Genomic DNA, 27,499 nt, shown 5'->3' with positions numbered 1-27,499 from the left:
TGCGTGTGATGTTCCCTGCCCTGTGTCCAAGTATTCTCATTGTTCAGTTCCCACCTATGAGTGAGAACATGCGGTGTTTGGTTTTCTGTCCTTGCGATAGTTTGCTCAGAATGATGGTTTCCAGCTGCATCTATGTCCCTGCAAAGGACATGAACTCATCCTTTTATATGGCTGCATAGTATTCCATGGTGTATATATGTTACCATTTCTTAATCCAGTCTATCGTTGATGGACATTCGGGTTGGTTCCAAGTCTTTGCTATTGTGAATAGTGCCACAATAAACATACATGTGCATGTGTCTTTATAGCAGTATGATTTATAATCCTTTCGGTATATATCCAGTAATGGGATGGCTGGGCCAAATGGTATTTCTAGTTCTAGATCCTTGAGGAATCGCCACACTGTCTTCCACAATGGTTGAACTAGTTTATACTGCCACCAACAGTGTAAAGCATTCCTATTTATCCATATCCTCTCCAGCATCTGTTGTTTCCTGATTTTTCAGTGACTGCCATTCTAACTGGTGTGAGATGGTATCTCACTGTGGTTTTGATTAGCATTTCTCTGATGACCAGTGATGGTGAGCATTTTTTCATGTGTCTGTTGGCTGCATAAATGTCTTCTTTTGAGAAGTGTCTGTTCGTATTGAGGCAGGATATTTTGACATGGCCAATTTGACATGATTTAAATTTAAAAAATAGTAACCTTTTTTCATTATTGTTTTAAAAACCAGCTTATGGAAGGAGTCAGGCACAGTGTGGCTAAGGATGCCTTTTACATTTTTTTAAGTTTAATGGTTGGCTTTGTAGACCATGCCCAGATACCCCTAGCATCAGAGACATTGGGTCAAAGTACTACCACACCCCATCTCTGTTTGAGCCCTCACTATGAATCCATCACTGAGTTACACACTTCACCTGTAGCAGGTGAGGCCGGCATTAACTCCCCCATCTTCTAGTTGATGAAATGAGCACTTGGAGAGGGTCTGATCTTGTTCAAGTTCATACAGCTGGTGACAGAGCTGGGACCTGCCCCATGCCTGTACACTTAATCCTGCACTGTCTCTGGGTTTCTGCAGACTGTTTTTGTTTTTACAACCCCCCTTAGGCTATCTATTCAATATGCCTCTCCATAGTATGGATGATCAAACATTGATTACAATTATCCACTTAGAAAAGGAGTGCGTTTACTAGAAAAATTGCAGGGCTGAGAAACAGGACAGCTGAGTTTGTGGCATGTTGTTTAACTTCCCTTAGTCCTGGTTTCCTGATCTGTGCATGGGGGCAGCCACCACCTAGTTATTAAATGGAAAACATAGGGCCCCAAGTCTTTTGCAAAGGCTCTTGTAAACCTGGAGAGCTGTTACTAACCACCACCTTCTAGCTGCCTCATCCTCATTCCCAGGAAATGACATTATTGTGATAGATGGCTAATATTGGTCACCTATTAGATGATAACTCTGACCCCAGCATTTTACCTGTATTATCTCATTTGCATTCCCACATTAATCCTACCAAGTAAGTTTCAACACTCTCTCCATGCTTCAGATGAGCATCTGGATGCATAATGAAGTTCAGTGACTTGTCCAGGATCCCACAATGAGCAAGGGTTGGGGTTGGGATTCAAATCCACTCTGTCTAGCTCCAGAGTGAAGCTCTCAACCGACAGTAAGCATCCACCCACAGACCTGAAAGGATACGTCCAGTAAGGCCAGGATACCCTGGCAGGCTTCCAGGCTGAAGAAGGGCTGTCTGCTCCCCAGATCTGTGAAGGAGCAGAAAGAGTTCACATGGGGGCTGGCCCCAGGTCTGCACACCCCTTTTCTGAGCAGGAGGAGGCAGTGCTGCATGGGCCAGCTGTGGGGTCTGATGACCACAATGTACATGGGCTTGGAAGAGTGAGAATGGAAGGCAGTAGAGAGACAGGGGGTGATGGTCATTCCTACACCCATGGAGAAAGTCAAATGCTGTAGGGGACGCCTGGTATGGCTTGGGTTTGCTTACACAGAGGGCCAAATGAGCATGCCCTTTGTACCTAGGGAGGGCCAGGATCACAGAGTCGAACTCCCAAATCTCAAAGAGATCCAAGAGGTCAACCTTTTCAAGCTCCCACCTGAATTGGGGGATTCTTTCCTCAGGTTTCCTTCTTTCCTTCTTTCCTTCCTCCTTCCTTCCTTCCTTCCTTCCTTCCTTCCTTCCTTCCGTCCGTCCGTCCTTCCTTCCTTCCTTCCTTCCTGCCTTCCTTCCTTCCTTCTTTCGAGAGGGTCTGATCTTGTTCAAGTTCATACAGCTGGTGACAGAACTGGGACCTGCCCCATGCCTGTACACCTAATCCTGCACTGTCTCTGGGTTTCTGCAGACTGTTTTTGTTTTTACAACCCCCCTTAGGCTATCTATTCAATATGCCTCTCCATAGTATGGATGATCAAACATTGATTACAATTATCCACTTAGAAAGGGAGTGCATTTGCTAGAAAAATTGCAGGGCTGAGAAACAGGACAGCTGAGTTTGTGGCATGTTGTTTAACTTCCCTTAGCCCTGGTTTCCTGATCTGTGCATGGGGGCAGCCACCACCTAGTTATTAAATGGAAAACATCGGGTCCCAAGGCTTTTGCAAAGGCTCTTGTAAACCTTTCTTTCTTTTCTTTTCCTTTCTTCTTTCTCCTTCCTTCCTTCCTTCCTTCCTTCCTTCTTTCCTTCCTTCCTTCTTTCCTTCCTTCCTTCCCTCCCTCCCTCCTTCTTTCTTTCTTTTCCTTTCTCTTTCTTTCTTTCTTTCTTTCTTTCTTTCTTTCTTTCTTTCTTTCTTTCTTTCTTTCTTTCTTTCTTTCTTTCTCTTTCTCTCTTTCTTTCTCTCTTTCTCCTTCTCCTTCTCCTTCTTCTTCTTCTTCTTTCCTTCTCTCTCTCTCTGTCTCTTTCTTTCTTTTTTTTTTTTTGTTTGGAGCCTCATTCTGTCGCCTAGGTTGGAGTGGCACAATCTTGGCTCACTGCAACCTCCGCCTCCCAGGTTCAAACAATTCTCCTGCCTCAGCCTCCTGAGTAGCTGGGATTACGGGAGCGCGTCACTATATTCGGCTAATTTTTTATATTTTTGGTAGAGACAGGGTTTTACCATGTTGGCCAGGCTGGTCTCAAACTCCTGACCTCAAGTAATCCGCCCATCTCAGCCTCCCAAAGTGCTGGGATAACAGGAGTGAGCCACAGCGCCCAGCCCTCCCCAGGTTTCTTGATGGATGGTCTGTCAGTTACGGGTGCTCACTTTTTCACATGGGTGAAGAGCTTCAGTTAGGAGAAACTTCCCTTCATTAAGTCTAAAGGAACCTCCTATAATAGTGGCTCACTGGTCCTAGTTTCACCTCCAGAAAAGCATAAAAGGTATTTGTCTCTTCTTTGACTTCTGCTTTTGCTTCTAAACATCTGAATATTTCCCAAACTACTCCTCAGATGCAATGGTTTCTAAACCCTCGACACCCTTTTTTGAGCCCTATATTTTGCCAGTATCTCTTTGAAATATGGTACCAAGATTTGAACACAGTCTTCCAGATGCAATTTGATTGAACAGAATACAGTACACCTATCACTTCCAGTTTTCAGTCAGCATTTCCCAAATTATGTTTCAAAGGAGATTTTCTGCAGAGAAAGTTTTGTGGTCAAAGAAATGTGGGATACTTTGCATCTATTGATGCTTTTCTTCATTCGCCATGCACTTTACCGTATGTGAGGTACATATTGTACAATTGACCACAGAAGCTAACCCCTTTTATTTCATGGAACACTTACTAAACCTCTTGGTTTCTAACGTTTCCAGGAACACAATTTTAAAAACACTCATCTAAATGCTCCCATTAAATGCAGCCTGAATTTGTATGAGCTTATTTAGCAGCAACTTGAAACAATTAGTTCATGTTAGCTAGAGGTCAACTAAATTAACCAAATATCTTTCACATAAACTGCCACAAAAATAAGGTCTCTTCTGTTAACTACTTGCGCTACCATTTTAAAATGGTCTACATCAAAATGGCAGTGGTTTACTATCTTCCTGACTGCATTTCATCTTTTTGGTTTGGGCACAGCTTGTTGAAAACATTCTGAATTTCAATTCTGCTATCTATTATATTAATGATTTCTCCCAGCTTTGTGCCATCTGCAGCTCCAATAAGCCTATATTCCATGTCTTCTTCCAAGACATTAATAAAAATTGGGGAAATGAACAGGACCAAGGGCAGATGGAATTTAAGAACTCTCATCTAAACATCTAAGCATATAGACTCTTGCCTGTAACTGGATAGAATTATCCCTCTAGTTTTATATTTGTATAACTCTTGAGAATGGTGATAAGATTTGTTGTAAATACATCTACTATTATTGTTTTCCAATTCACGTTTTATCATTTATCATGGGAGACTCACCAAATATCTTGCCAAAATCTACAGTATTTCTCTGATCTATCCATCTAGAACCCTCTCATATGACTAAATGAAAGCAATTTGTTCATAAATGCTTTGGAAAACCATTTTGTATATATGCAATCAAGGCCTTTAAAAACTTTTAAATGTGCACAAGCCATTTCTTCTAGGTAATTTCCCTAGAATGAACCTAGAATTTATTTTCAGCCGGGAGGGGGAGTCTTACGTTCTACAATTCCTAGAGTCTTCCCTCTGCCTGTTTTACTGATAACTGAATTTGGCTTTGAGAAGCCTTCTGCAAATTCTTTCAAACCCTGAATCACACAATAGCCAGGACTGTAATTTGTCTGGATTTGAAATCTTGGCTTCATAGAAAGAAGAAGCAATCATCTAACTTTGGTAGCAAATACTCTAGTTGTTTTACATTTTTTACTTTGAAGTTCATTCGTCTCCCTGGAGAAATCAGCCTATTTCTTCTGTGTTCTTCTCACTCCAAATATATGTACAAAATATTTTATATGGACTTTAAGCCTTTCTAATAATTTATCCCAGGCTTCATGTGAAAGCCTCCGTGCTACCCATTTGCAGTTCTTCTAGGTGGTGTGTGCTCTCCTTCCAGAGTTTTATAGCTTGATCAATTTAACATGAGTTCATCAGACAGTTCCCTGGGTAGGCTAGTTAATACTTAATATTTATATCCCAGGTTGAGGAAATGGGTGCAGTTCTTCCACATAGAACTGATATGCCAAGAAAGAGGTACTCAGTTATTCCTTTCTGACTAGCAAAATGGCAGGAATCTTCATTTTCACTGCCATATATCTCTATACCCAAAGTAAGCAAAATAATAATGATTTTCAAAGCTGCATAAATTTCCTTACTGCTTTTTCAGATCACATAATCCACCCTTGTGTAAAATATAGCCACAGTTAAGACCAGTGCTCAGTAATTCATACATCCTACCAAGGGAAAGAGAAGCAAAGCCAGAGTTTAGAAAAGTTGCATCCCCTCTGAGTCCTACAGAATGGCTCTAAAACACTTACGTGACCAGGTCATCTGGTTCAGGATGCTCTGCAATTGAACTGCATTAATTTCTGGATACTGAATAGAAAGCAGATTGGCAAGAAAAAATAACTGTTACTGAAGGCTCATTAGATGGCAGAAGGGTCATATGACTGGCCATGAAATTAAACTGGGATTTCCTAAGAACTTCACAATGCTTTTTAACTGGGTGCCAACCCCAGAGAACCCTGGCAGAGCATGACTTTTCGGTAGGTTTATAGAGAATAGTGATTCTCAAAGGTGCTGTCCAGATGCTTCTGAAGTTTAGTCAACAATTTGGTTTGAATTTTATTCTCAATAAAACGTCATCAGTCAAAACTCCAGATTTTAACCTTAGAGTTTATTAAAAGAAACTCTTTATATGAACATTTGATTTTAAAATATATCAATGAAATATAAGTATCAAACATCTGAATTTTAAAAACTGAAGCATATTCATAATATGCAATTTTTAGTTATTTTATATATATTGGGATTCTCTATGCGACTTCGTTTGATAAAAGGATTGCAGCATCAAATGTCTGGAAACCACTGGTATGGAGGAAAACTTTAATAAACAATACATATAAGATTCTGATTTATCCTCTCCAGCTACATTAAACAAAATTCCAGATGGGCAAGGCAGGTAAATTGTGACTTTAAATCAGGAATGTCACTAACATAAGGGGCTCATGTTCTCTGTTTTAGTGACATTGCTCAAATATCAGACCCCAGATTTCCAGTATGTTTCTCACCCTATTCCTAAGTGTCCTGCAGGTTAGAACAGCGTGGCCTCCAGAGCCCTGCACTCATACTATCAGCCCTTGCTAGACTCACATCTGGGTCAGCCCAAGGGAAGAAGCCGCAGAGACCAAGTGTGTGTCCCAGGCCCTCCCCCTTCTTATCAGTCCCACCTCCTCTCCTGGTGACCACTCAAGGGCCCCTTCTCCATGGGCTCCCCTCCAATGGCCCTCCCCAAGGCCCCCAGGGCTTGTCATTGTCATGCTCTGCACCCCCCTCCCCCATCCTACTCCCAACTCTGACACTCTACTCTGCTATATCCCATGTTTTCAGGGATGAAAGATTACAGTTGCTTTCCCTACAACTAATCAATGCAGCTTCCAAGAACAGAGAATCATTTTGCAGGAGACTTCTAGACAATGGCTCTACTCATTTGTCTAAAAACTTGAGGACTTTAATAGAAAGTGGCAGTTTGGGGAATAGGTAGCCTTAAATCACAGTTTCTATGCAGCCTCAAGCAGATGCAAACCTATACTTCATAAAATTATATGCTCCACTTTGTCCCCTGCTCTTCCCAACCCCCTGCCCCCACCATACCTGTTCAACTAACCTTTTCAAAGAATTTGGTGAAGAATTCATCCTGCCCTTCATTTTGGTCTTCTATCTCCTATAGGAAGAGACACATAGAAAGACATAATTATTCACCTGTATAAATGGACTTTCGTGCACACCCTAATGTCTCATGGCTTCCAGGCTTCTGAAAACCATGAGCTTGACTTTGCATTGTCTTTAATTTTACACCATAGCATTTACAAACAGCTCTTGCTTCTCCAATTTTCCCTGACTTTGGGGAAATCACAAACAGTGAAATGGACAAAAGAAATACCAGATAAAGAGAAGCAGAAGAAAGTAGAGATGTAACTCATACAGCCGGGGCTCTGGACCCTCAGTGACAAGGACCTGATCAGAAGGGTAGTTCTCTACTCTTTGTTGGTGCAAAAACAGCAAAGCCCAGGTACTGTTAGGATATAACGGGTAATGTTTGCCATAGAACAGGGTCTGTAAGGATCTGCATATCTCCTCTCCTGACTCCTTAACTTGAAGGGAGAAACTCAACATCTTATCTTGGAAAGCAGTCCCAGCCACATGGAATTCCACCAGACTACTCACCTTCGAGAAGACGACACCAGAATTGCTGCCAATTTCACTGAGAACAAAAAAACAAAAAACCCAGAATTTCCTCTTGGGAATTTCTTGGCCAATCTTCCCCCTCTCCTGGGAGCTTGTCTTCCATGTTCCTTCACTGAGGCACCACAAGGGCCCACCCAGCTCTCACACCTCACCTCCTGCTTCCCCTTGAAGTGTACATTCCAGCCATGTGCACAGCACACTGCTTGTAATTCCCTGCACCCTCATCTAACTAGTCTTAACAGATGAGCATGAGACTTAGTGGTCTGACATGGCATTGGGGTCTGCCTGAGATCAAGTCAAACTACCTGCAGCCAAAACATAAAAAACAAACAAACAAACAAAACCAAAAAAACCCACAAAACTGGCAGGTAAAACAATCGTAGGCAAAATAATATGTTTGGTTGGGATATGTGCACATTAATTCAACTGGATACAGTAGCAGAATGGAAGCCTGCTAGTTCATGATAGCCTCCCCTCATTTGAGCAACCCCTTATGCATCTTTTAATAGTCACCCCCTCCCTGAAGCCACTCCTGCTTCCCCCAGGACCATGGGAGTTGGTTCAAATTCTCCTCCTTGAGTATCTTGTAACAATAACACCCTGTGCATACAAAATGCTTACACTGGGTGCACTGGAAGATCAATAACTGCTCATATATCTGTGTTCTTTCCAGACCTTGAACTTCAGCGGGGCAGGAGCCATGTGTGTTTTATCTTTTTCCCTCTAACGTCTAGCATGGCATTAATTTGTGAGTGGAAAGAGGATGGGAAGGAATGGGAGGGATGTTCTCCATGCAGAAAGTCACCTGGTCTCCTGCTCTCCCCATCTCTCTTCTGTCTCAGCAGCAGAGACCCTGGTCTCTGCCATTTCCAACCTTGCCCTCCTTGCTTGTTCTCACCCAAGTGGTCCCCACCCTCTAGGAGAGACCTTGCGTCCTTACTAAAAGATGTGCTTCCTGGAGAAGACCCTGAGGATGAACTCTGACTTTTGGTTGGCCTCCGATGTGCAGGGCACGATGAGGTATGTCCCTGGTTCCAGACATAGCTCCTGACTCACTTCTTTCTCCTTGAGAAACCTATCAGGCTGGCTCAGAGGAGTGTTTCTCTGGAAGAACTCGGGGGATAGTCTCCTCTGGTCGTCATGGTACTGTGGGTAGAGGACAGAAGAACAGCAGGGGAGGTGATGACCCAGGGCTGTGGCCAGGCCTGAGGCCCTCAAAGCTCTGAGCCAGGACTAAAGTGGCCCCTGCTCTGCCAAATCCAATGTGCCCCAGTGGAGGATGAAACAAGTGGGGAAGGAAGGAAAAACCAGAATATGTGTGTGGAGGGCTGCACCTCTGTTGGAACCTATCAGGGGTTACATAAACACATGTCAATTGATTTGACTTACCTTAAAAGGAACACCAGAGGCCGGGCGCGGTGGCTCAAGCCTGTAATCCCAGCACTTTGGGAGGCCGAGACGGGCGGATCACAAGGTCAGGAGATCGAGACCATCCTGGCGAACATGGTGAAACCCCGTCTCTACTAAAAATACATTAAAAACTAGCCGAGCGAGGTGGCGGGCACCTGTAGTCCCAGCTACTCGGGAGGCTGAGGCAGGAGAATGGCGTGAACCCGGGAGGCGGAGCTTGCAGTGAGCTGAGATCCGGCCACTGCACTCCAGCCTGGGCGACAGAGCGAGCCTCTGTCTCAAAAAACAAACAAACAAAAAAAACAAAAACAAAAACAAAAAAAAACACAAAAAACAACACCAGCACTAAATGATGTGAGGAATGTCCCTGTGCCTGCCATTTCCATTTTACAGTTGAGGGCTCTGAGGCTTAGAGAGGTGAGATTTTCTGCCCAGCGTCATCAGCTGGTTACAGTCCCAGCCTCATGGGAATTCAGGACAGCTGAGTTCCAACGCTCCTGTTCTTTACCCTTCCTGATGCTGCCTCCATGTATGTGATGTAGCATATGGTCAGATACAGATGGACCACCACCACCTCCCCACCTACAGCACACAGCTACACATAGATAAGCTGGCACTCTGCATCATCTCAGGGAAAACATCCTTGTAAAGGACAAAGAGAACTGGGCAAGAGCTCGGAAGACCCGAATCAGGGCTCTTGTTCCGACATTTCTTGGGTATCTGCTTTGTTTTATCTGATTCATATTCTCTTTCTCTCTCTCTCTCTCTCTCTCTCTCTCTCTCTGCCTCCTTTGTTTCTCCATCTCTCCCTATTTTTCTCTCGTGCTTCCTCTCCCCTTTGTTCTCACTCAGGGCTACAGAGGGAGAGGAGACCCACACCAGAATCCTCTCTCCAGTTTATATACAACTGCTAACAAAGACATCACCTACCCACATAAACAGATATATAGCAAATTCCTCAATGTTTGGGAAATAAAATACATATCCTGATGATGTAGGCATTCTTTTATGAGACAAGAGAACTAGGGAATCATCTAATTGCCCTCTTTGCCATGGGCTACTAGGAATCTCAGAGCTACATTGTACAATGATCCACAGTAGCTGTCCTGGGTTTAGTTTTCCTGGTAGAAGCAACTGCCTACCTAACTCCCAGCTCTTTGTTATTTTTTAATGGCTTTTAAATTTTGTAACTGATTTGCAGGTTTCCTCTGTTCACACCTTTTTATTGTAGGTTGACCCAAATTCTATTTAGAAGTAGGCATGACATAAATAACTTTGTCTTTTGAAATTAATAGGCAAATTTAAGAGTACTCAGTGTTCCTGCGAGAAAAACAACAAAAAAAAGACCTGGTGTAAAATGGTTTCTCTACAATAATCCTTTTACTCGATTCAATCCAACCTGAGAAAATTAAGCATTTTGCTCCTGTTTTCTCTGGGAAATAAAATAATAGCTGCCTCCCTCAGAAGCTGGGATTCCTTGGGCCTTCCTCCCTGACCCCTCCTGGCTGCCACAGCAGCTGAAGCACGGAGGTGTTCTTGTCCTTCTACTCATGCTCCTGCCACACGTCCCCAAGCCTTTGTCCCTTCTCCCTAGGGAGGTGGGCTGCATGGTCTTTGATGTCCTGTATGTTTTAAATCCATTTTATTTTGGGTTTCATAACCCAGTCAAGATTGTAATTTATCATCTTTCCTATGCTGTGGTGGCCTTCAATATTAGCCGTAGGTATTTGTGTAGGAATTCAATAAATTCTAAAATGTATTGGTTCTATGCTAGGCTCTGAGATTTTCCACAGATGCATGAGGATCTCTTGGGGGTCTTCAGATGAAAAAGATTAACAGATACACTTTACTTTCATATACACACAGGCCGTTGGCAGACATTCTCATTATCAGGCATTATCATAGCTTCTTACACAGTATAAGCCTGCTCCAGTCTAACTAAATCCCGTGGAGGCTTGGCCACATGTGATATCACCCCAAACTAGGGCCACCCGGTCAAGTGCAGAACTCACCTTGTTCACCTAAAAAACAAAAACAAAAATAAAAAGAGAGAGATCTCATTAGGCAGGGAATCTGGCTCCTTCATAAGCTGAAACCTGAATAGCAGCTGACATACAAGGCTCTACCCAGAAGCCCTGTCCCCTCCCACAAGACCTGCTCTTCTATCAGTGACATTTTAATCCATCACTGGAATTTCTGGAAAAGAGGGAGGGAAAGAATGCTTGGCTTTTGGGGAGAGAAAAAGGAAGCCAATATTGATTATACTATGTGCCAGGCACAATAGCAAGCACTACCACATAATCCTCTTTTATTCTCCCCTTTCCCTAAATGCCACTGTAGAAACTGATGGCCTAGTGCAAGAAGGTGACTTGTTCTAAATCACATGTTCCTAAAGGACAGAGCCTGGATTTGAAAACCCAGGTCTGTGAACAGAGACAGATGGTCAAGAAGACAAGAAACAGGAAGACATGGTAACTGTTGGTGACCCCCATGCTTGGTCCCGTGCCCCTGTGGTTCAGAGGTCCACCTACCCTATAAAGGTAGAAGCCAATGGCGAGGTGAGGCTTCCGCTTGCGGCACCTGTGCCTGGGCTTCTGGAGCAGGGACACCAGTACGCTGCAGGGCCTCAGGGATCTCCTGCCCTCCTCGGGCCGCCAAACAGACAGCAGGAACTGCGGGTTCTTCCAAAATGTGCCTGGGGCAGAACACAGCAAGGTGAGAATGGGCCCCGGATTCCCAAGCATCCTGCTCACCGAACCACTAAGAGGTGAACAGTCCGAGGGCGCCTCTGCCAGGATTGACACCCTGAGGCCCATTGGGACAGAGTCAGGGTCCCCTCAACCTTGACTCTATGTCCTTCCACCTTGCTCTTCCACCTGGAGGTCTTTTCCACCCTGAGGCCCATCGGGACAGGGTCGGGGTCCCTTCAGCGTTGGCTCTATGCCCTCCCACCTTGCTCTTCCATCTGGAGGTCTTCTCCAGATACACTGACTGGAGTTGTTCCCACCACTGTAGCCTCGTTGTCTTGCTCAGTGCCTGGCCCAGGTGTTATACCCCACAAGCATGTGCTACCTGAGTAAGCAATCGTATTCACTCCCTGGGGAGGTGACCATGATCCTAGGGGCTTTTGCATTTTAATCGAGGCAAAACCTTAGCTTAAGGTCAGCTTCAGATTTGGGGGGAAATACTGTGTCAAAAGGGGGACTCCAGAGCTAAGGCCACCCTGGCCTACTGAAGTCACACCCCACAGGACTTGCCTTCAAAAGGGATGGCTCACTATCTCCAAAGTGGAGGAAGGGACAGGGTCACCAAACCTGCCCTGTCTTGCAAGTCCACACAGGTTTGTCTCCCATATCTAGGGAGCCTGGGAAGCCCTGGGTTTGTGTTTCTCCCAGGCTCCAGGTGAGAAGGACCCGATACAATTTCTATCTCAATCCTGCCCAGCTAGGGGGTGGTTCCTTCAGTGTTTTCAGTGGCCTTGTCCAAAACTAAAGAAAGATTCTCCCCTGCCCCTGCTTTTACCACGCCTGTGTGCCTGTGATCCCCTGTGCTGAGGGACAGGGCAACCCTTCAGGAAGATGTAGCCCCACAGGCTGGCAGCTTGACTGAGAGGACTCTGCCTTGGTGCACATTGGGATCAAAGGTGCCCTGTCTTCCCTGTGGTCACAGCCCAGCGCCCCAGCACACACCGAGGCAAACAAGCCTCCTCCCCACTCAGCCAGTGCAGAATTCACGCTGCACCCACCTATGCAGTCACCCTCACACCCCCGCCCACAACCTCACTCTGAGAGCCCTGCTCCTGTGCGCATGCTCACCCTGCAGCAATTGTCTCCGGCCACCAGCTGTGCTCCCCTTCTCCCATCTCCCCTCCCGCATGGTGTACGTCCACTTCTGGGCCGCCTCCTGGCTCAATAGGCCTGGGGTCAGTTTACAGATAACCAGGAGCACAAAATGTGTTTTAAAGTCCTGCAGCGTCATCCTGTGGAGAGGAAGAAGGAAAAGCACAAAGGATGGACCAGATAACGCCTAGTCATCAGGACCCATGGGGAGGGTGAGACGAAGCAGTGGGCATCCCAGCCATCTCATGGACAAAGACACCAGCTTTTGTGCAGAGCTGAGCCGGCCATGGACACATAAACAGGGGCTGGCTGGATCCCTGTGAGGGTCCATCGTGGGGAGTTGGAGCTACTGAGAAGCCCCACCCTCTGGCTGGAAGCAGCTGGCCACATAGCTGACTGGGGGAGATGTTCCTGTTTCTGGAATCATGGTGATAGCAGCTGAATTAAGGCAAAGCTAACTAGTCATTTGTTTTATCTATAAATGTTCAGTAAGAATTACATATCAGTTCTCAATCATTAATTAATGAAGATCTTTGTCCCTACTTGCTAACCTGTGGCCTGTAACACTCTGTTTAAGCTGTCTGATGCTCAGTTTACTTAACCATAAAGTGGAAAAAACAGGAATCTGCAGGGCTTGAATTCAGTGAAAGACCTTCCAAAGGGAGAGGGCTGCGGCAGGCTGTACTGGACGGTTAATGGGGAGAGTCCTTGGAACGAGGGTTGTCATTCATAGTCACAGTGGTGAGCAAAAGCAAAGGAGGACTGATGGGGCCCGTTTCAGACACCTAGAAGCAGCATCAGCTCAGGATGTCCTGGCGGCCTTTCAGAAAATGAGATGAGCAGCTCCAGAGTGGGTGGCCGTGTGACTCTGCTCCGGAGGGCACTGGTCGGGGGCCTATCCTACGGCAAGACTTTGCAGTCTCCTCCTACCTCACGGCCTTTTCAGGACAAAAAGGCAAAACCTGTTTTGAATATACTGAGCAAGAGAGCAGAGAGGAAGCCAGAGAGGAGGAAACAGGCTGGCTGAGCCCTCACTGAGCTCCACCCCAGTGGCCTCTACTCTCATCACAGAGACAGTGACCATTTATTTATAGTCGCTGTTTGTCCTGCTAGACCGTGAGCTCCTAAAGGGATGGTGCCTTACTGATCTCTGTACATGAGGTTCCTGACACCCATGAGGCATCCAGTAAATGTCTGCTGGATGGGTTTTCAAATGTAGGCCAGGACATTTGTCCAAGTCCCCAAGTCCAATACCAGAATTCTCCATCATTGTCTTTCCTCAGAAGCAGAATCTTCTCCTTGGGGCTCAGCAGCTCCCATTTACTTGAACTGAAAATGGAAAAGGGAATGAAAAGCTTGTGGGGGGCATGCTAGAAATTCTTTAGTAAAAGCTCTATAGTATCATTATTTCTTATTATTTTCGTACTACTTCAGACAACTAAATTTCCCATTCCATATCATACAGTAGCATGAGCATTAATTGATAGCTTACTATGAGCCAAGTGCTGGGCTAGGTTATTGACATACATTATTTCATTCAAGGCTAACAACGACTTTGTTGTTCTCATTTTAGAGATTAGGAAATTGAAGTTAAGAGAGACTAGGTCATTTGCTTGAAGTTATAAATCTATTAAATGTCAGAGGTAACATTTGAAATTGTTTTCAGATATTGGACAGCAGGCAACGGGGGTCCATGATCCTGGGAGGCTGGAAACAAATGAGGCAAGCCCTAACATCACCTAGGCTTTCTTCCTGAAGGTAATTTCCTGGCCAGTGCTACAGGGAGAGGGACTCAAAAAAGAACATATCGGTAGGGCTGAGTGGAGGAGACAGAATCTGGAGTTCAGGGAGATCAAGATAGCCAGAATTTGCTAGACAAAGTATCTGAAAGGAGGGGGCTACACGAAAAAAGGAGTTCCAGGAAACTTCACAGGGGTTCCCTTGCGTCTTTGGCTGAGCTTTAATCTGTGCTTTCTTAAAGTGAAACTCCCGAAGACTGGACCATAAGCAGGACACAGTGCTGGGAATCTCAGGCATTCCCACCAGACAGAGTTAAAAGACTTTATTTATTTACTTGTTTTTGAGACAGACTCTCACTCTGCCACGTAGGCTGGAGTGCAGTGGTGCGATTTCAGCTCACTGCAACCTCCACCTCCCGGGTTCAAGCAATTCTCCTGCCTCAGCCTCCCAAACAGCTGGGATTACAGGCACATGCCACCACACCTGGCTAATTTTTGTATTATTAGTAGAGACGTGGTTTCACCATGTCGGCCAGGCTGGTCTTGAACTCCTAACCTCAAATGATCTGCCTTCCTTGGCCTCCCAAAGTGCTGGGATTACAGGCGTGAGCCACCGTGTCCAGCTAAAAGACTTCATTGAATACATGGAATCTTTACTAGAGATCCCAGAGGGTCTACAATTTAGTAGTGGAATCAAATTATCCCTGACATAAAGGTTTGTCTTGACCTTCCCTAAAAGTGCTTAAAAACTTCAAAGTATCAAAACAATCCCTAAGCAATGTAACCACCTGCTTTAAAAAGAAAAGTCCAATACTCTTTAAAGAAATACGATAAAATTCAGTACTCTGAAGCTAAAATTTACAAGGTCCAGCATGCAATAAAAAGTTATTAGCCTATGAAGAAGCAGGAAATATGATCCGTGACCAGGAATAAAAAAATAGTCCATAGAAACCGCCATAGAAATGAGAAAGATGATGGAATTAGCAGACAAGGACATTAAAACAGCTATTACAAAAGTGCCCCATATTCTCAAGGATGTCAAGAGAAACATGGACATAAAAAAGGGAGAAATGGAAGATAATCTCAAGTGGAATTTCTAGAATTGAAAATATAATATTTAAAATGAAAAATATACTGGATAGGATTAACAGCAGATTAAACACTACAAAATAAAAGGTCATCATTTTGATATTCACTATACCTCTAGATCCAAGAAATTAAGAAGCTTGCCTGAACTAAGATCACACAGCTAGGCAATAACAACACTGTAATTTTACCCATCATCTATCTCTAATTTCAGTGCTTGTTCCTCTGTGAAAGAAACCGCCACCAGCAACAATATGATGCTAGATTTCTGAAACACTTGAAAATGTATGTATTTCTTAGATGACATTTTCCCACATAGATCCAGTTCCTCTAACAACTCTGTTTACTAATGTGTAACAAATAAAATGCAGCATATTTTATCAAGAGGAATATTCGACCTATGTTTCTAAGCCTTCATTTTTTCAATGTAAAAATGATTAAGTGATAATGTGTATATGGACATGTTTGTAGACTCTAAAGACCTGTAAAGGATTAAGTATTATAAATCTTCATAATGACAGAACAAAGGACTTTAGGACTTGACCTCCCTTTCTGCCTGTGCCCTACAGCCAGTGTCTAGCCTGCAAAACCCGCATCTCTTTAGGGCTGCCATTAGGCAGAAACAACCTAAATGTAGGTACCTAATCAGAATGCCCAGAGGCTACTATATGTAATCAGAGTGTAGAGTCCAATCCAAATCTGTCTACCTTTAACTCAGCAAACCCAGGAGTGTACTGAACCATGCCAGGGAAAGACACTGAACCCAGGCACCAAAGACCTTGGTTGAGTCATGCTGTATGACCTTAGGCAATTCAATTAATCCAAGTTTCTCTATTAGTAAAACGGGTATAAAACTATCTACTTTGTAATAGCGTTGTTTGGGGCATTAAATGACATAATAAAAATTCAAAGGTTTACCACAGTGCTGGCAAGCCCTCAAATAAACATTAGCTTTAATTATTATAATGAAAGAGAAAGCAGTCTATATACCATAAAGCATCTTATAAATGTGAGGGATTGAGCCTCCCAGTCTGAAGGCTTCCTGATCCTGCCTAAGACCAAAGGAAGCACACATTTGAATCTGCGTGCGAATGGCAGCCTCCTTTGCCTACACCTACCCGTTCTCACCCCTCCAAGATGTCCCCAAAGTTCACCTGTCACTCCAGTCTCCTTTCCATTCCACCTGTCCCCACGGGTTCCGTAGCTTGACGAGATATTCAGGTCTGTGTTTGCAGGTCACCTGCATAAAACAAGAGGCAGTTTAGGTGGCCAGGCTGAGTGCAAGCATTTCAGAGAGCTGAGTGAGACTTGGGCCTGGAGCTGAGCACTTGCAGTGGAAAAATCACAGACCCAGAGAGAGCTGGTAGAGGAGAAAGTGGCTCTGCTTCTTGTATTTACAAGCTGTGAGACCTAGGGCAAGTCACCTAACCTCTCTGTGTCTCTGTTTCCCGATCTGTGAAATAAGGTCAATAGTCATACCTACGATAGTGGGTTGAATGGTGATCTCCCCTCCCCAAAGAGGATACGTACACTCAGAACCTGTGAACGTGACCCTATTTGGAAAAAGGATCTTTGCAAATGTAATTAAATTAAGGACCTGGAGATGAGATAATTATGGATAAGGATGGGCCCTAAATCCAAAGACAAGTGTCAGAAGAGAAGGGGAGAGGACACAGAGAAGGCCACGTGAAGATGGAGGCAGAGACTGGAGTTATGCAGACCAAGTCAAGGAACACCTGGAGCCACTGGAAGGTGGAGGAGGCAAGAAGGGATTCGACTCTTCCCCAGAGCCTTCAGAGGGAGCATGCCCCTGCTCACACTTTGATTTCAGACTTCAGGCCTTTGGAACTGAGAAAATTAATTTCTGTTGTTTTCAAGTTCCCCTCCGCCAACATTTTATGGTAATTTGTTGTGGCAACCTTAGGAAACCAGTAGACCTTGTGAAAGGAAAATAAATCTTGGGACCCCAAAATCACTAATCTAAAGGGAAAAGTCAAGTTGGGAACTGCTTAGGGCAAACCTGCCTCTCATTCTATTCAAAGCCACCCCTCTGCTCACTGAGATAAATGCATAAATGGTTGCCTCCTTTGGAAAGACTAACAGAAACTTGAAAGAATGCAACCATTTGTCTCTTATCTACCTATGACCTGGGAGCCCCCTCCCTGCTTCCAGTTGTCCCACCTTTCCAGATGGAACCAATGTTCATCTCACATACGTTGATTGATGTCTCATGTTATAAAACCAAGCTGTTCTCTGACCACCTTGGGCACATGTCGTCAGGACCTCCTGAGGCTGTATTAAAGGCGTGCATCCTCAACCTTGGCACAATAAACTTTCTAAATTAACTGAGACCTGTCTCAGATACTTGGGGTTCACAACCTACTTAGAGTATTGCTGTGAGGGTGAAATGAGTCCACATTTGTAAGGCAGTTAAACAGCATTTAGCACACAGTAAGTGTTGTATAAATTTTGTTAATAAATGTGGAAATAAATTAAAAGCTCTGGGCACACAGACCAACATAGTCGTTGGAGATCTAGAAGGAAGAATTTAAGTGTGAATTGAATCCAAGAAATTTGAAACAGAGTTAAAGGAAATTGGAGGACTTGGGAGGAGTCGGGCCCTCTAGAGATTATCAGAGGTTCTTTAACTTAAACCTGCTGACTTCTTATCTCCATGCTTTGCTTACACTGCTCCCTCCACCAGAATGCCCTTCTTGCCCCATACAAATCTACCTATTTCAAGGACCAACTCAACGTCACCTGCCCTGTAAGAGACTCTTCTGACTTCTCCCCAACCCAACTCGATGGAGGTCTTTTCTCTTATCCATGAATTCCTAAAGTCTTTCATCTACACTTTCTTCTCTCAGTTTCAACTTTGCTTCCTCCTCATTTTCAGATATGGTTTGTGACCATACCTGACTGTAAGCCCTTTGTAGGCAGGTCCTGCCTGGTGCATCTTCCTCTCAATGCCTAGTAAAGCTCAAAAGATGGATAGCAGCGGAGACGGTCATAAAGAAGCACGTGAGAGAGGAGTAGAAATTTGGGAGGGAAGAACCAGATGAAATGGTTGTTCTTGGCATCCCAGACTGAAGCAAAGTTCAAGGAAGGGTTGTGAGGTACAGCAGGGTGGGAGGATGGTTGGCTGAGGGCTGCCCCAGGGGATGAGATTGGGATGATGCACTGGTGTTGGCAAAGGCTGGACCCACCACTTCACCCCAGGAAATAGGTGCAGAGGCACAGGGACCCACCAAAGACTTTACTCACTCTCCAGATGGCGCAGAAACTAAATCCACCAAGATAAGCTAGGGCCCAGAGAGGGAAGGGCAAGGCTGAGAGGGAAACCAAGCGGCCGACCTCAACCCACCTTCCTGATTCCTGTGACAGTATAGGCATGGCCTTCCACCAGCCCATTCTCCAGAATCTTCTCCTTCTGCAGAGACAAGAGAGGTTCTGATCAGTCTTCTGTTATGTACAGCTTATTATTTGAGTAACGTATGAAAAACTCTTTGTTTGGCTGGAGCAGGGGTTTATGGAGAGAAGTGTGGGAGATAATCATGGTATGGTACATTGCAGTTTTCAAAGCTCTTTGGTATCCATAGTCTCATTCCACCCTCTCAATAAGTGAGCCATTCTGCAGTGATCATGTCATACCCTCCATTTTACAGAGGACAAACTCTATTTAGAGTTGCTGAGAAAATGTGTGAGGTGACACATTTGGCCATTAGTGAAGGCAGGGCTGAACTGAGGGCTTCCTACTCCTGTTCCATGGTTTCGGTTGTTATCAAATAGGACATGGAAAGTGCCTTGCATGTAGCTGGCACTTAATAATTGTTAGCTTCCTTCTCTGCACATCATCTTCTTTTTCCTAGTGTCTCGCCTGTCCTGAGGCCCCAACACTGCTGCTCCGGTTTTTTTGTTTTTCTTTTTTAAAACAGAATCTCTCTCTTGTTGCCCAGGCTGGAGTGCAAGGGTGCGATCTTGGTTTACTGCAAACTCCGCCTCCCGGGTTTTAGTGATTCTCCTGCCTCAGCCTCCCAAATAGCTGGGATTACAGGTGACCACCACCATGCCCGGCTAATTTTTGTATTTTCAGTAGAGATGGGGTTTCACCATATTGGCCAGGCTGATCTCGAACTCCTGACCCCAGGTGATCTGCCCGCCTCGGCCTCCCAGAGTGCTGGGATTACAGGCATGAGCCACTGCACCTGGCCTTGCTGCTCTGGCTTGAACACCAGGACCTCAGCAGTAGGAGCTGGGTGGAGGTCCTGAGCCCACACCCAGGTGAGGGCAGTGGTGGTTGATGGAGGGCGTGGGTGCAGGAGAAGAGGACTGCCAGTGGCAGCCCAGTCTCACCCCTGAGTGGGTCTGGCAGCCAATGAGGGTTCTGTTGTAGGTGGCTTTGGTGAGGATGTCCCAGAGGTTGCCATGGGCTTCTGCCAGGTTGATGGTCATTGTCACCCCTCCAGTGAAGTCTACAAGGGCTTCAGACACCTGTCCTGATTGCAAGTCTTCATAGGAACCAGAAAGCCTAGCCAGAGAAGAAATAAACATGAAAAGAAAAAGTATTATGAGTATTTATCATTTTTTGTGGCCTCAGCATCCATTTTTAAATAGGAGTTTAGTTTTCTCATACCGAAAGCAGAGCTCAGGCAACCCTGACATAGTTTCCAATACCATACCTATCCTGAGTGGCTTCAGCAGATGGTCATAGATAAAACTTAGAGGCATCTCTCCTGCCTAGAAGACTGGGAACCCCTCTTTCCCACCACTTCCTTTAAATGGACCACTCAGATGTTTGCCTGAGAACTTAGTGACCACCTGTCAATCACAGTGAGATCTCCTGGAACTAGTGCCAGCTTGCTTTGAACCTATCAATTAAAGCTGCTCACGGGAAACCTGTTTGGACAACACCCCGGACTCAAGAAAAGGCATGGGTCCACCACGGGTCCATTTTCTCTCTTTCTGCCTGGCCTCCCTGACTTCCACGTGCATGCGTGCATATATGTGTGTGTGCATGTGTGTGTTTGTGTGTGCATGTGTGTGTGTTTATGTGTGTGTATGTGTGTGCACATGTGTACATGCGTGTCTGTGTTTGTGTGTGTGTGCATTTGTGTGTGCGTGTGTGTGTGTATGTGCCCTCCATGCATGCCAAGTACCCTCTAGGGTCTGTAGGTATGAAAAACTCTTAAACTTTCATGTCGCGGTTGTGTGGTTGAAGCTGTGCCCACAATCCGACCACTGATGATCAGGCTGCCCCACAGGGACCCAAGCAGGTGGATCCCCTGCTGCTGCTCCTTCATCCAGGCCTCTTAGCTGCTGGGGACAGCAGTGATCTCTAGGTTGAGAGAGTTTCATTCAAAACAAAAGGAAGGGGCATTTAAACTGTAGATTAGATGGTCCGAATGAGAAGTGAAACCTTTGCTTAGGTATTCTTTGGGTGTATCTTGCTACTCCTACCTTCCATCCCAGGAGCAAAGGAGAGAATAGACACTCAGAGCTCCTATCCCCCTTAATTCCATCCATTAGGGAAAGGCAAAACTCTTGAACGCAGGTTTAGAAGAGGCGACCCCTACCTAAAAGACTCTGAATATGTTGTCACTTCTATGTCGACTGAGACACGCCTCAGGACCTCATTTCATAAACTTTACCTGACTCCACTCCCCTCCTTCAACATTGAGAGAGAGAAAAAGAAGCGATAGGAAGGGGGATATTTCTGCTGGTTTCTTACTTGGCATAGGCCTTTTCCAGAAGTGCTCCCCAGAACAAGTTCTTGTAGGTGGAGGAGACAAAGAGCAGCTGGCCAGCCTCATTCACGGGCAGGCGGTCATCGATCACCACAGGAACCCACTTCCCGTAGTGCCAGAACTGGAGGGAGAGAGTGGTCCCGGGTGAATGAGGACTGCTGCAGGTGGTGATCAGCCCAGAAGGTGAAGACATGGTCCTCCAGGAACCCTCTTTCCTATGACTCCCTCCAGGCCGAGGGCCCGGGAAGACACTCACCCAGAACCGGAAGATGCCAGCATACTTCTCAGTGAAACTCTGATTCAGGGGAACAACCCTGCTCAGGATGTCCTGGTGCAAGGTCAGAGCTTGCAAAGCAGCCAAGAACCAGCAGTCTCCTAAGTCAGACAGCACACAGCATCTGCATGAATCTACTGGGGACTTCGTGCCTGCAGGAAATGCCCGGTCCCTATGGCTACCCTCTCTGGGCTTGTAGCCTAGTTTCAGAGAAGGGAATTACATACTGGGAAGGCAGATGATGAGTGAGCAGAGTGGGAGGCTGGGAGCACTGGCTGAAATCCAACTTGACACCAAAACCAGAGCCATGTTCCTGGACCAGCTTTTAGATTCCTGAATGCCCTATCCTCAGGAATTTGGACCTGAACTCCATCCGCTTTTTCCAAATCTTGCCTCTGAAACTGATTTACGTTCTTCTGGGAAAGCCTCAACCCTTCAGGACCCTATGTCCCTGTCTGTGAAACGGATATCGCTGGACTTGGTTGGGCCTTCCCTGATGACCAATTTACTATTTTAAAAAGGTAGAGTTGAGGATAGATCTGCTTTGATCCTATTCTGGGGAGGCTAATGACTGCTGTCTTAAGAAGGTCCCACTGTGGGAGCTAAAATAGAGTGAGCACATTTTCCAAACTTAGAATTTAGACCTGTAAACTGGTAATGAGGATTATGTGAGGACTTAGGCAGGGTATGCATTCCCACGCATCCTCAGAGGACCAGCTTTTATAAACTTTACAGCAAAGAACAGAGCACATCCAGGTAGCCTTCAGGGTTTGCCAGTGAATAGCCACTTTGGGCCTCTCTCCAGTGGGGATCTCTGGATTCTCTTCTTCATCATCCACTCTGTCTTGGCCAGGCCTGGCCAGCAGGCAGCCTAGCGTCTGTCTCCCAGGGCTGTGCAAACTTACCTACCATGCCCTGGCACAGATCCAGCCTTTTGGTCTTGGCAAAATAAAACTGGGGATTGCTGTGCAGTTCCTGCCGGAGACAAACAGAATTGTCATTCTGACCTCGAACAAAAAAGCTCCTGGAGCTACAGTGACCATGTTTTCCCATACCCCCAAACTGGACTTATGGGGACAAAGATACAGAATATATGTGTAATCAGTGCTGTCCCAGAAGATCTGGGATACAGAATTCTGTCCTTTTTATTTCTCATTCCTTCTTACAGCTTGTGTAAGTCAGAGCCCTGGACTCTGTAGATATTGAGAAATAGCACTTATACCAAAAATGCCTTTTCTTAGAGTTTCTATTAAAAATGGAAACACTTTTATAGGAGGCATTTTTGGTTTTCCTAGAGATCTTCTCTTTCTCTTTACTCTCCCCTACTCCTTCTTCCTATTCCTGACCCCTAATAAGATGGTCTCTTTGGCTTTTCCTGCTGAGATGCAGCCTGGGCTGGGGTGCTAGGGGGGTGGTCTCTGCTCCGTGGCAAGATTTATATCCTTCAGTCTTTGCGTGGACACAGTTTCCCCAAGAGTCAGTTGTAGAACAGAGTCTCTATGTCAGCAGTTCCCAGGATTTTGAGAGAAGTGGGATCTGGCTGCCATGTAGTTTAGGAGGCTCACTGCAGATTTTACACACAGTAGGGGCTTCATAAGTCTGGGGCTGCAGTTATCGATGGTGATGGGTGAGTAGGGAAGAGAAAAGGAAAGTCTGTGGCACAGGCTTAACTTTACCCTATTCGCTAGCCATGTTCCTGAAATCTTGTATGTAAATGAAGTTTCAGGGAGATGGATTACATTTGAACACATTAAGAAGTTGCTTTTTAAAGGAATTGATGCATTTTATAGAGTGAAGAATATTTTTCTGAAGTGATTAATAGCTTCTTAATTTACATGTTTCATGAGCCTGTTTTTGGGGGAGGAGATTGGAGAGATGTTAAAATTTATCTCTCTGGCAGATGGTATTGGCTGTGACTCAGGAAGCCTTGCCATCTCAGATGAAGCTAAACAATACCTTGATATATTTCTGGCTATAGCTATTCTGCATATTTCTGGGCAGGACTGAGGGAGGGCTACATCTTAGACCACTCTCAAAATCACCCCTGGTTTTCTCCATCTGGAAAGTGAGAAGGTGGGAATGTACCCAGTTCCCTTCTCATGGAGATCAATGACAGTAAGACCTGGTGTGATATTGTGAAATATATATTTGGTCTTCATTTGCTCAGTTTTCTGACATTCAGCTCCTAAAACCTTGGGAACCTCTAGAGTGGTAAGAGTGTCCTTTGTATGCTAATGATTGACTGGTGACTGGTGGTCTCTAGGTAGCTTCAGGATAGGGTCTGGTCATTGGAAAGACCAAGGCAGGTTTAGAAGGTTGGGACTTTCAGCCCCACCCCCTGACCTCTGGGGAGGGGAGGGAAACTGAAGGCTAAGTTGATCACCAAAGGCCAATGATGTAATCAATCATACCTAGGTAATAAAGCCTCCATAAAAACCCAAAAGGACAGGGTGTAGGGAGCTCTGGATATCTGAACACATGGAGGTCCCTGGAGGGTGGCACACCCAGGGAGGGCATGAGAGCTCCACACCCCTTCCCCATGCCTTGCCCTATGCATCTCTTCCACCTAGCTGTCATCTGCATCCTTGTAATACCCTTTATAATAAATCACTAAATGTAAGCGAAGCATTTCCCTGAGTCCTGTGACCCTCTCTAGCAAATTAATCAAACCCAAGGAAGGGATCATGGGAACCACAGTCCTGATTTATGGCCGGTCATGAGAAGTACAGGTCACAACCTGGGACTTATGATTAGCATCTGAAGTGGAGACAGTCTTATGGGATGAACACTCAACCTGCGAGATCTGACACTGTCTCTAGGTAGACGGTGTCGGAAGTAAATTTCATTACAGAATACCCAGATGGTGGCCACCAGAGAATTGTTTGGCATATGGGGAAAACCTCCCACACATCTGGTGTTAGAAGAGTGTGTTGTGTTGAGTGGAGAGGAGAGAGTAGGAAAAAGCCTGTTTTTTTTTTCTCCCATATAACTTAGGTGTAGTATCTGAAAGCCTAAACCCTGGGGCAGGAGGGTCTGGGCTGACACATTTTGCCTCACCGGGGGCCTCTTCCACTGCAGGCGGGGTGGCAGCTTCTCCAGCAGAGAGCCGCTGCCGATGGAGCTCAGGGTGGCCGGGAAGCTGGTGTCTTCAAAGAGGCAGCCATTCCTCAGGCACTCTGCCAGCAGGGCCTCAAAGTCCTGTTGGGGGAGCTGTGGAGAGGCCCTCCTAGAGTACCTTGGCCCCAGCTTCCATCCGCATCGGAAAGGTGGCCACAGAGACATGGCAGGCAGTGGGTACAGTCCTGTGAGTCTTCCTGAGGAGTCTCTGCTGCTCCTGAAATGGACAGAGGACAGTCAGTTTCCTCATTTCCTGCTTGTGCTTTGCCATTGCCACAGAGAGGAGGGGAAGGATGGAGAGAATGGGAGCGGAGAAGTCAGCTGGTGAGAAAGAGACAGAAGCAGGTGGTTCAATTTTGTCCCAGACAGTGGGGGTCCTTGAGCACTTGCTCAAGCGCTTGAGGACCTGGTGGGGGATCAGGGATCTTGTGGCAAAAGCCTACAGAAGGGAAAGTTCTCTCAAGCCTCAGGGCTGAGTCCTGGGCCCCTGACTGCCCCAATGTCACAGGGGTCCCTTCTGCTTAGTGGGGAGGCAGGAGAAGAGAAGCAGGAAGCCGGAGCTCAGCCCCCTGGGCTGGAGGGTCCCATGCCTGCCAAGGTAGTGGGGAGTAGTGGCTGTCTGCTCAGGGCCTCCACCAGGCCTGCCAACTCCTGCCTCCCAGCTACAGACACACAGCCTTCCTCCTGCTTCAATGTCCTCCTTATTCTTCCCTGCAAAACCTCCTCCTACATTATCTTTTTTTTTTTTTTTTTTTTAAATTTTTAGTTTTTTGAGACAGAGTCTCATTCCGTTGCCCAGGCTGGAGTGCAGTGGCATGATCTCAGCTCAATGCACCCTCTGCCTCCCGGGTTCAAGCAATTCTCCTGCCTCAGCCTCCCGAGTAGCCGGGATTAGCAAGGCCGCAGGAGATGCTGGGGGCCAGCAGCCTCCGCGCGGGGGCCTCCCAAGGACGTCTCTCCCATCCCAGGAGCCCCTGGGTGCGCTCCGGGTTGGGGGTAAAGCCCCAGGCTCCAGCACAGAGTGCGTTGGTCTCTCATGAAAGGCCCCCATGGGCAGTTGCGGGCCCTGGCAGGGCTGCAGGTTGGCGTGGGCAGGCCAGCAGAGCACCAGATACAGACACCCGCCACCACACCCAGCTCATTTTTGTATTTTTAGTAGAGATGGGGTTTCACCATGTTGGCCAGGCTCATCTCGAACTCCTGACCTCAAGTGATTGGCCCGCCTTGGCCTCCAAAACTGTTGGGATTACAGGCATGAGCCACTATGCCCAGCCTACATTCTCTTTAAAAAGAAATCCTTCCTTGAAGACTTTCTTGCTAATGTAAAAGGGGGAAAGAAATCACAGACACATATTGTGACAAATACCAACAGTTGCCGGTACATGCCCATTCTCCCCTTTTCCTTGTTAACAGAATTTCCTGTTTTGATAACCTGGCTACAAAACTTGATTTCCTGGAGCTTCTTACAGGACAGGTTGGCTACACAATATAGTTTTTCATTTTACAGTTGCAAAACCATGAATCTTATCCAGCCCCACCCCCCACCCCCACCCCTCCATTTTTCAGGTGTTACAACTGAAACCTGTCCATTCATTCATCAAAAATTTTACTGGGAACTTACCATTTGTCAGGCTTGAGCTAGGCACTGCTCACCAAAGACAGTCCCTGCCCTCATGGCTCTTACAGACTAGAGGCTGCGAGGGCGGGAAGGGTTAAACAATCTTTCCGGTGCTATACAAGGAGATTTTATAAGGGCTGTATCCAGAACCCAGAGCCCTGACTTCCATAACAATATTCAGCTCTCAGTGCTACAAACTGCCTATTACACCCAGCACAGTGTTTGGGACAGAATGTACATGCACTAAAAGTAACTCGCAAACATGCTTATACTGAGTGTGAGTACTCTCTCATGGCTGTAGGAGTGACCTGGGGTCCTCTCCATTTGTCAAGGTCCTGCCCATCCCCCAAAGTCTAACTTAAGTCCTTTCCCCAGGAAGCCCTCCTTGAGTGCCTGGCATTCGCTGAGACCCCCTCTGTCTATTGACCCACTGTCTACCCCATTGGGCACCCTACTGTCTTGGTGCTTCTCAAATTATCACTAGTGAAGGGCCTATGTTCTTTTATTTCCAATTTGTCATAGAAATTTAATGAAAATGAATAAATAGAAACATACAATTTCAAAAGATATATAAAATCAAGCCCCCCTTTAAAATTTTTTCAGGTGCAAGGGCTCACATCTATAATCCTAGCACTTTGGGAAGCCAAGGTGGCAAATCACTTGAGCCCAGAAGTTCGATACCAGCTGGGGCAACATGGCAAAGCTTCGTCCATGTAAAAATACAAAAATTAGCTGGGCATGGTGGTGCATGACTGTGGTCCTAGCTACTTGGGAGGCTGAGACAGGAGGATCACTTGAGCCAGGAGGTAGAGGTTGCAGTGAACAGAGATGGAGGCACTGCACTCCAGCCTGGGCAACAGAGCAAGACTCTGTTTCAAAAAAAAGAAAAAATTAGAGCCAACAAAAATTAAATTAAATTTAAATTATTTGATCAATTGCTATAAAAGTTTCTAAACACTTGCTGTCAGTTTTGTAGGTGGCTCACCAAGCACTGCTGGTGACCGGTTGGTGGAGTGGCCCCACTGTGGTTCTGCTCTGAGTGATGCATGCATAAAAGCCTCTTCTGCCTAATACTGGCTTTTGAATCCCCTGCAGGATTAGCACTGCTGGAATGTTGTTTGTCTCACACCCTTACCTCTGAGACCTGAGGGCAGTCCATTCCTGGCTCTTCTTATTTGTCACGGGTGCCTGTGTACTTCCTGGGGGAAGACCCAGCCCCCTTCTAACCCAGGTCACAGAGACTCAAAAGCTGTTACTCAGGTCTTGTGTTTTACCCTGGAGTTTCTTTTTTTTCCTAA

At 45.9% G+C, this 27,499-nt stretch overlaps 1 protein-coding gene across 1 annotated transcript in view; it reads right to left on the bottom strand.

Moving 5' to 3' along the window:
- CAPN14 (calpain 14) overlaps positions 1-27,499 on the bottom strand; it is a 59,208-nt gene that overhangs the window by 6,169 nt on the left and 25,540 nt on the right. Inside the window, exons 2-17 of the mRNA XM_015112047.3 lie at positions 24,524-24,800; positions 22,372-22,441; positions 21,449-21,567; positions 21,177-21,313; positions 19,802-19,976; positions 18,813-18,878; positions 16,603-16,688; positions 13,878-13,952; positions 12,600-12,763; positions 11,316-11,479; positions 10,797-10,805; positions 8,315-8,520; positions 7,354-7,390; positions 6,794-6,850; positions 5,445-5,502; positions 1,701-1,765 (exon numbers count right to left, since the gene is read on the bottom strand). Coding sequence (XP_014967533.3) covers positions 1,701-1,765; positions 5,445-5,502; positions 6,794-6,850; positions 7,354-7,390; positions 8,315-8,520; positions 10,797-10,805; positions 11,316-11,479; positions 12,600-12,763; positions 13,878-13,952; positions 16,603-16,688; positions 18,813-18,878; positions 19,802-19,976; positions 21,177-21,313; positions 21,449-21,567; positions 22,372-22,441; positions 24,524-24,748 — 1,713 coding nt within the window. The 5' untranslated portion in view covers positions 24,749-24,800. The remainder of the gene's footprint in view (positions 1-1,700; positions 1,766-5,444; positions 5,503-6,793; positions 6,851-7,353; positions 7,391-8,314; positions 8,521-10,796; positions 10,806-11,315; positions 11,480-12,599; positions 12,764-13,877; positions 13,953-16,602; positions 16,689-18,812; positions 18,879-19,801; positions 19,977-21,176; positions 21,314-21,448; positions 21,568-22,371; positions 22,442-24,523; positions 24,801-27,499) is intronic.

Source organism: Macaca mulatta, chromosome 13, assembly GCF_049350105.2.
Source record: "Macaca mulatta isolate MMU2019108-1 chromosome 13, T2T-MMU8v2.0, whole genome shotgun sequence".
Classification (NCBI taxonomy): domain Eukaryota; kingdom Metazoa; phylum Chordata; class Mammalia; order Primates; family Cercopithecidae; genus Macaca; species Macaca mulatta.
The sequence above is the reverse complement of the archived record's forward strand: the minus strand, read 5'-3'. Positions and strand labels throughout refer to the sequence as shown.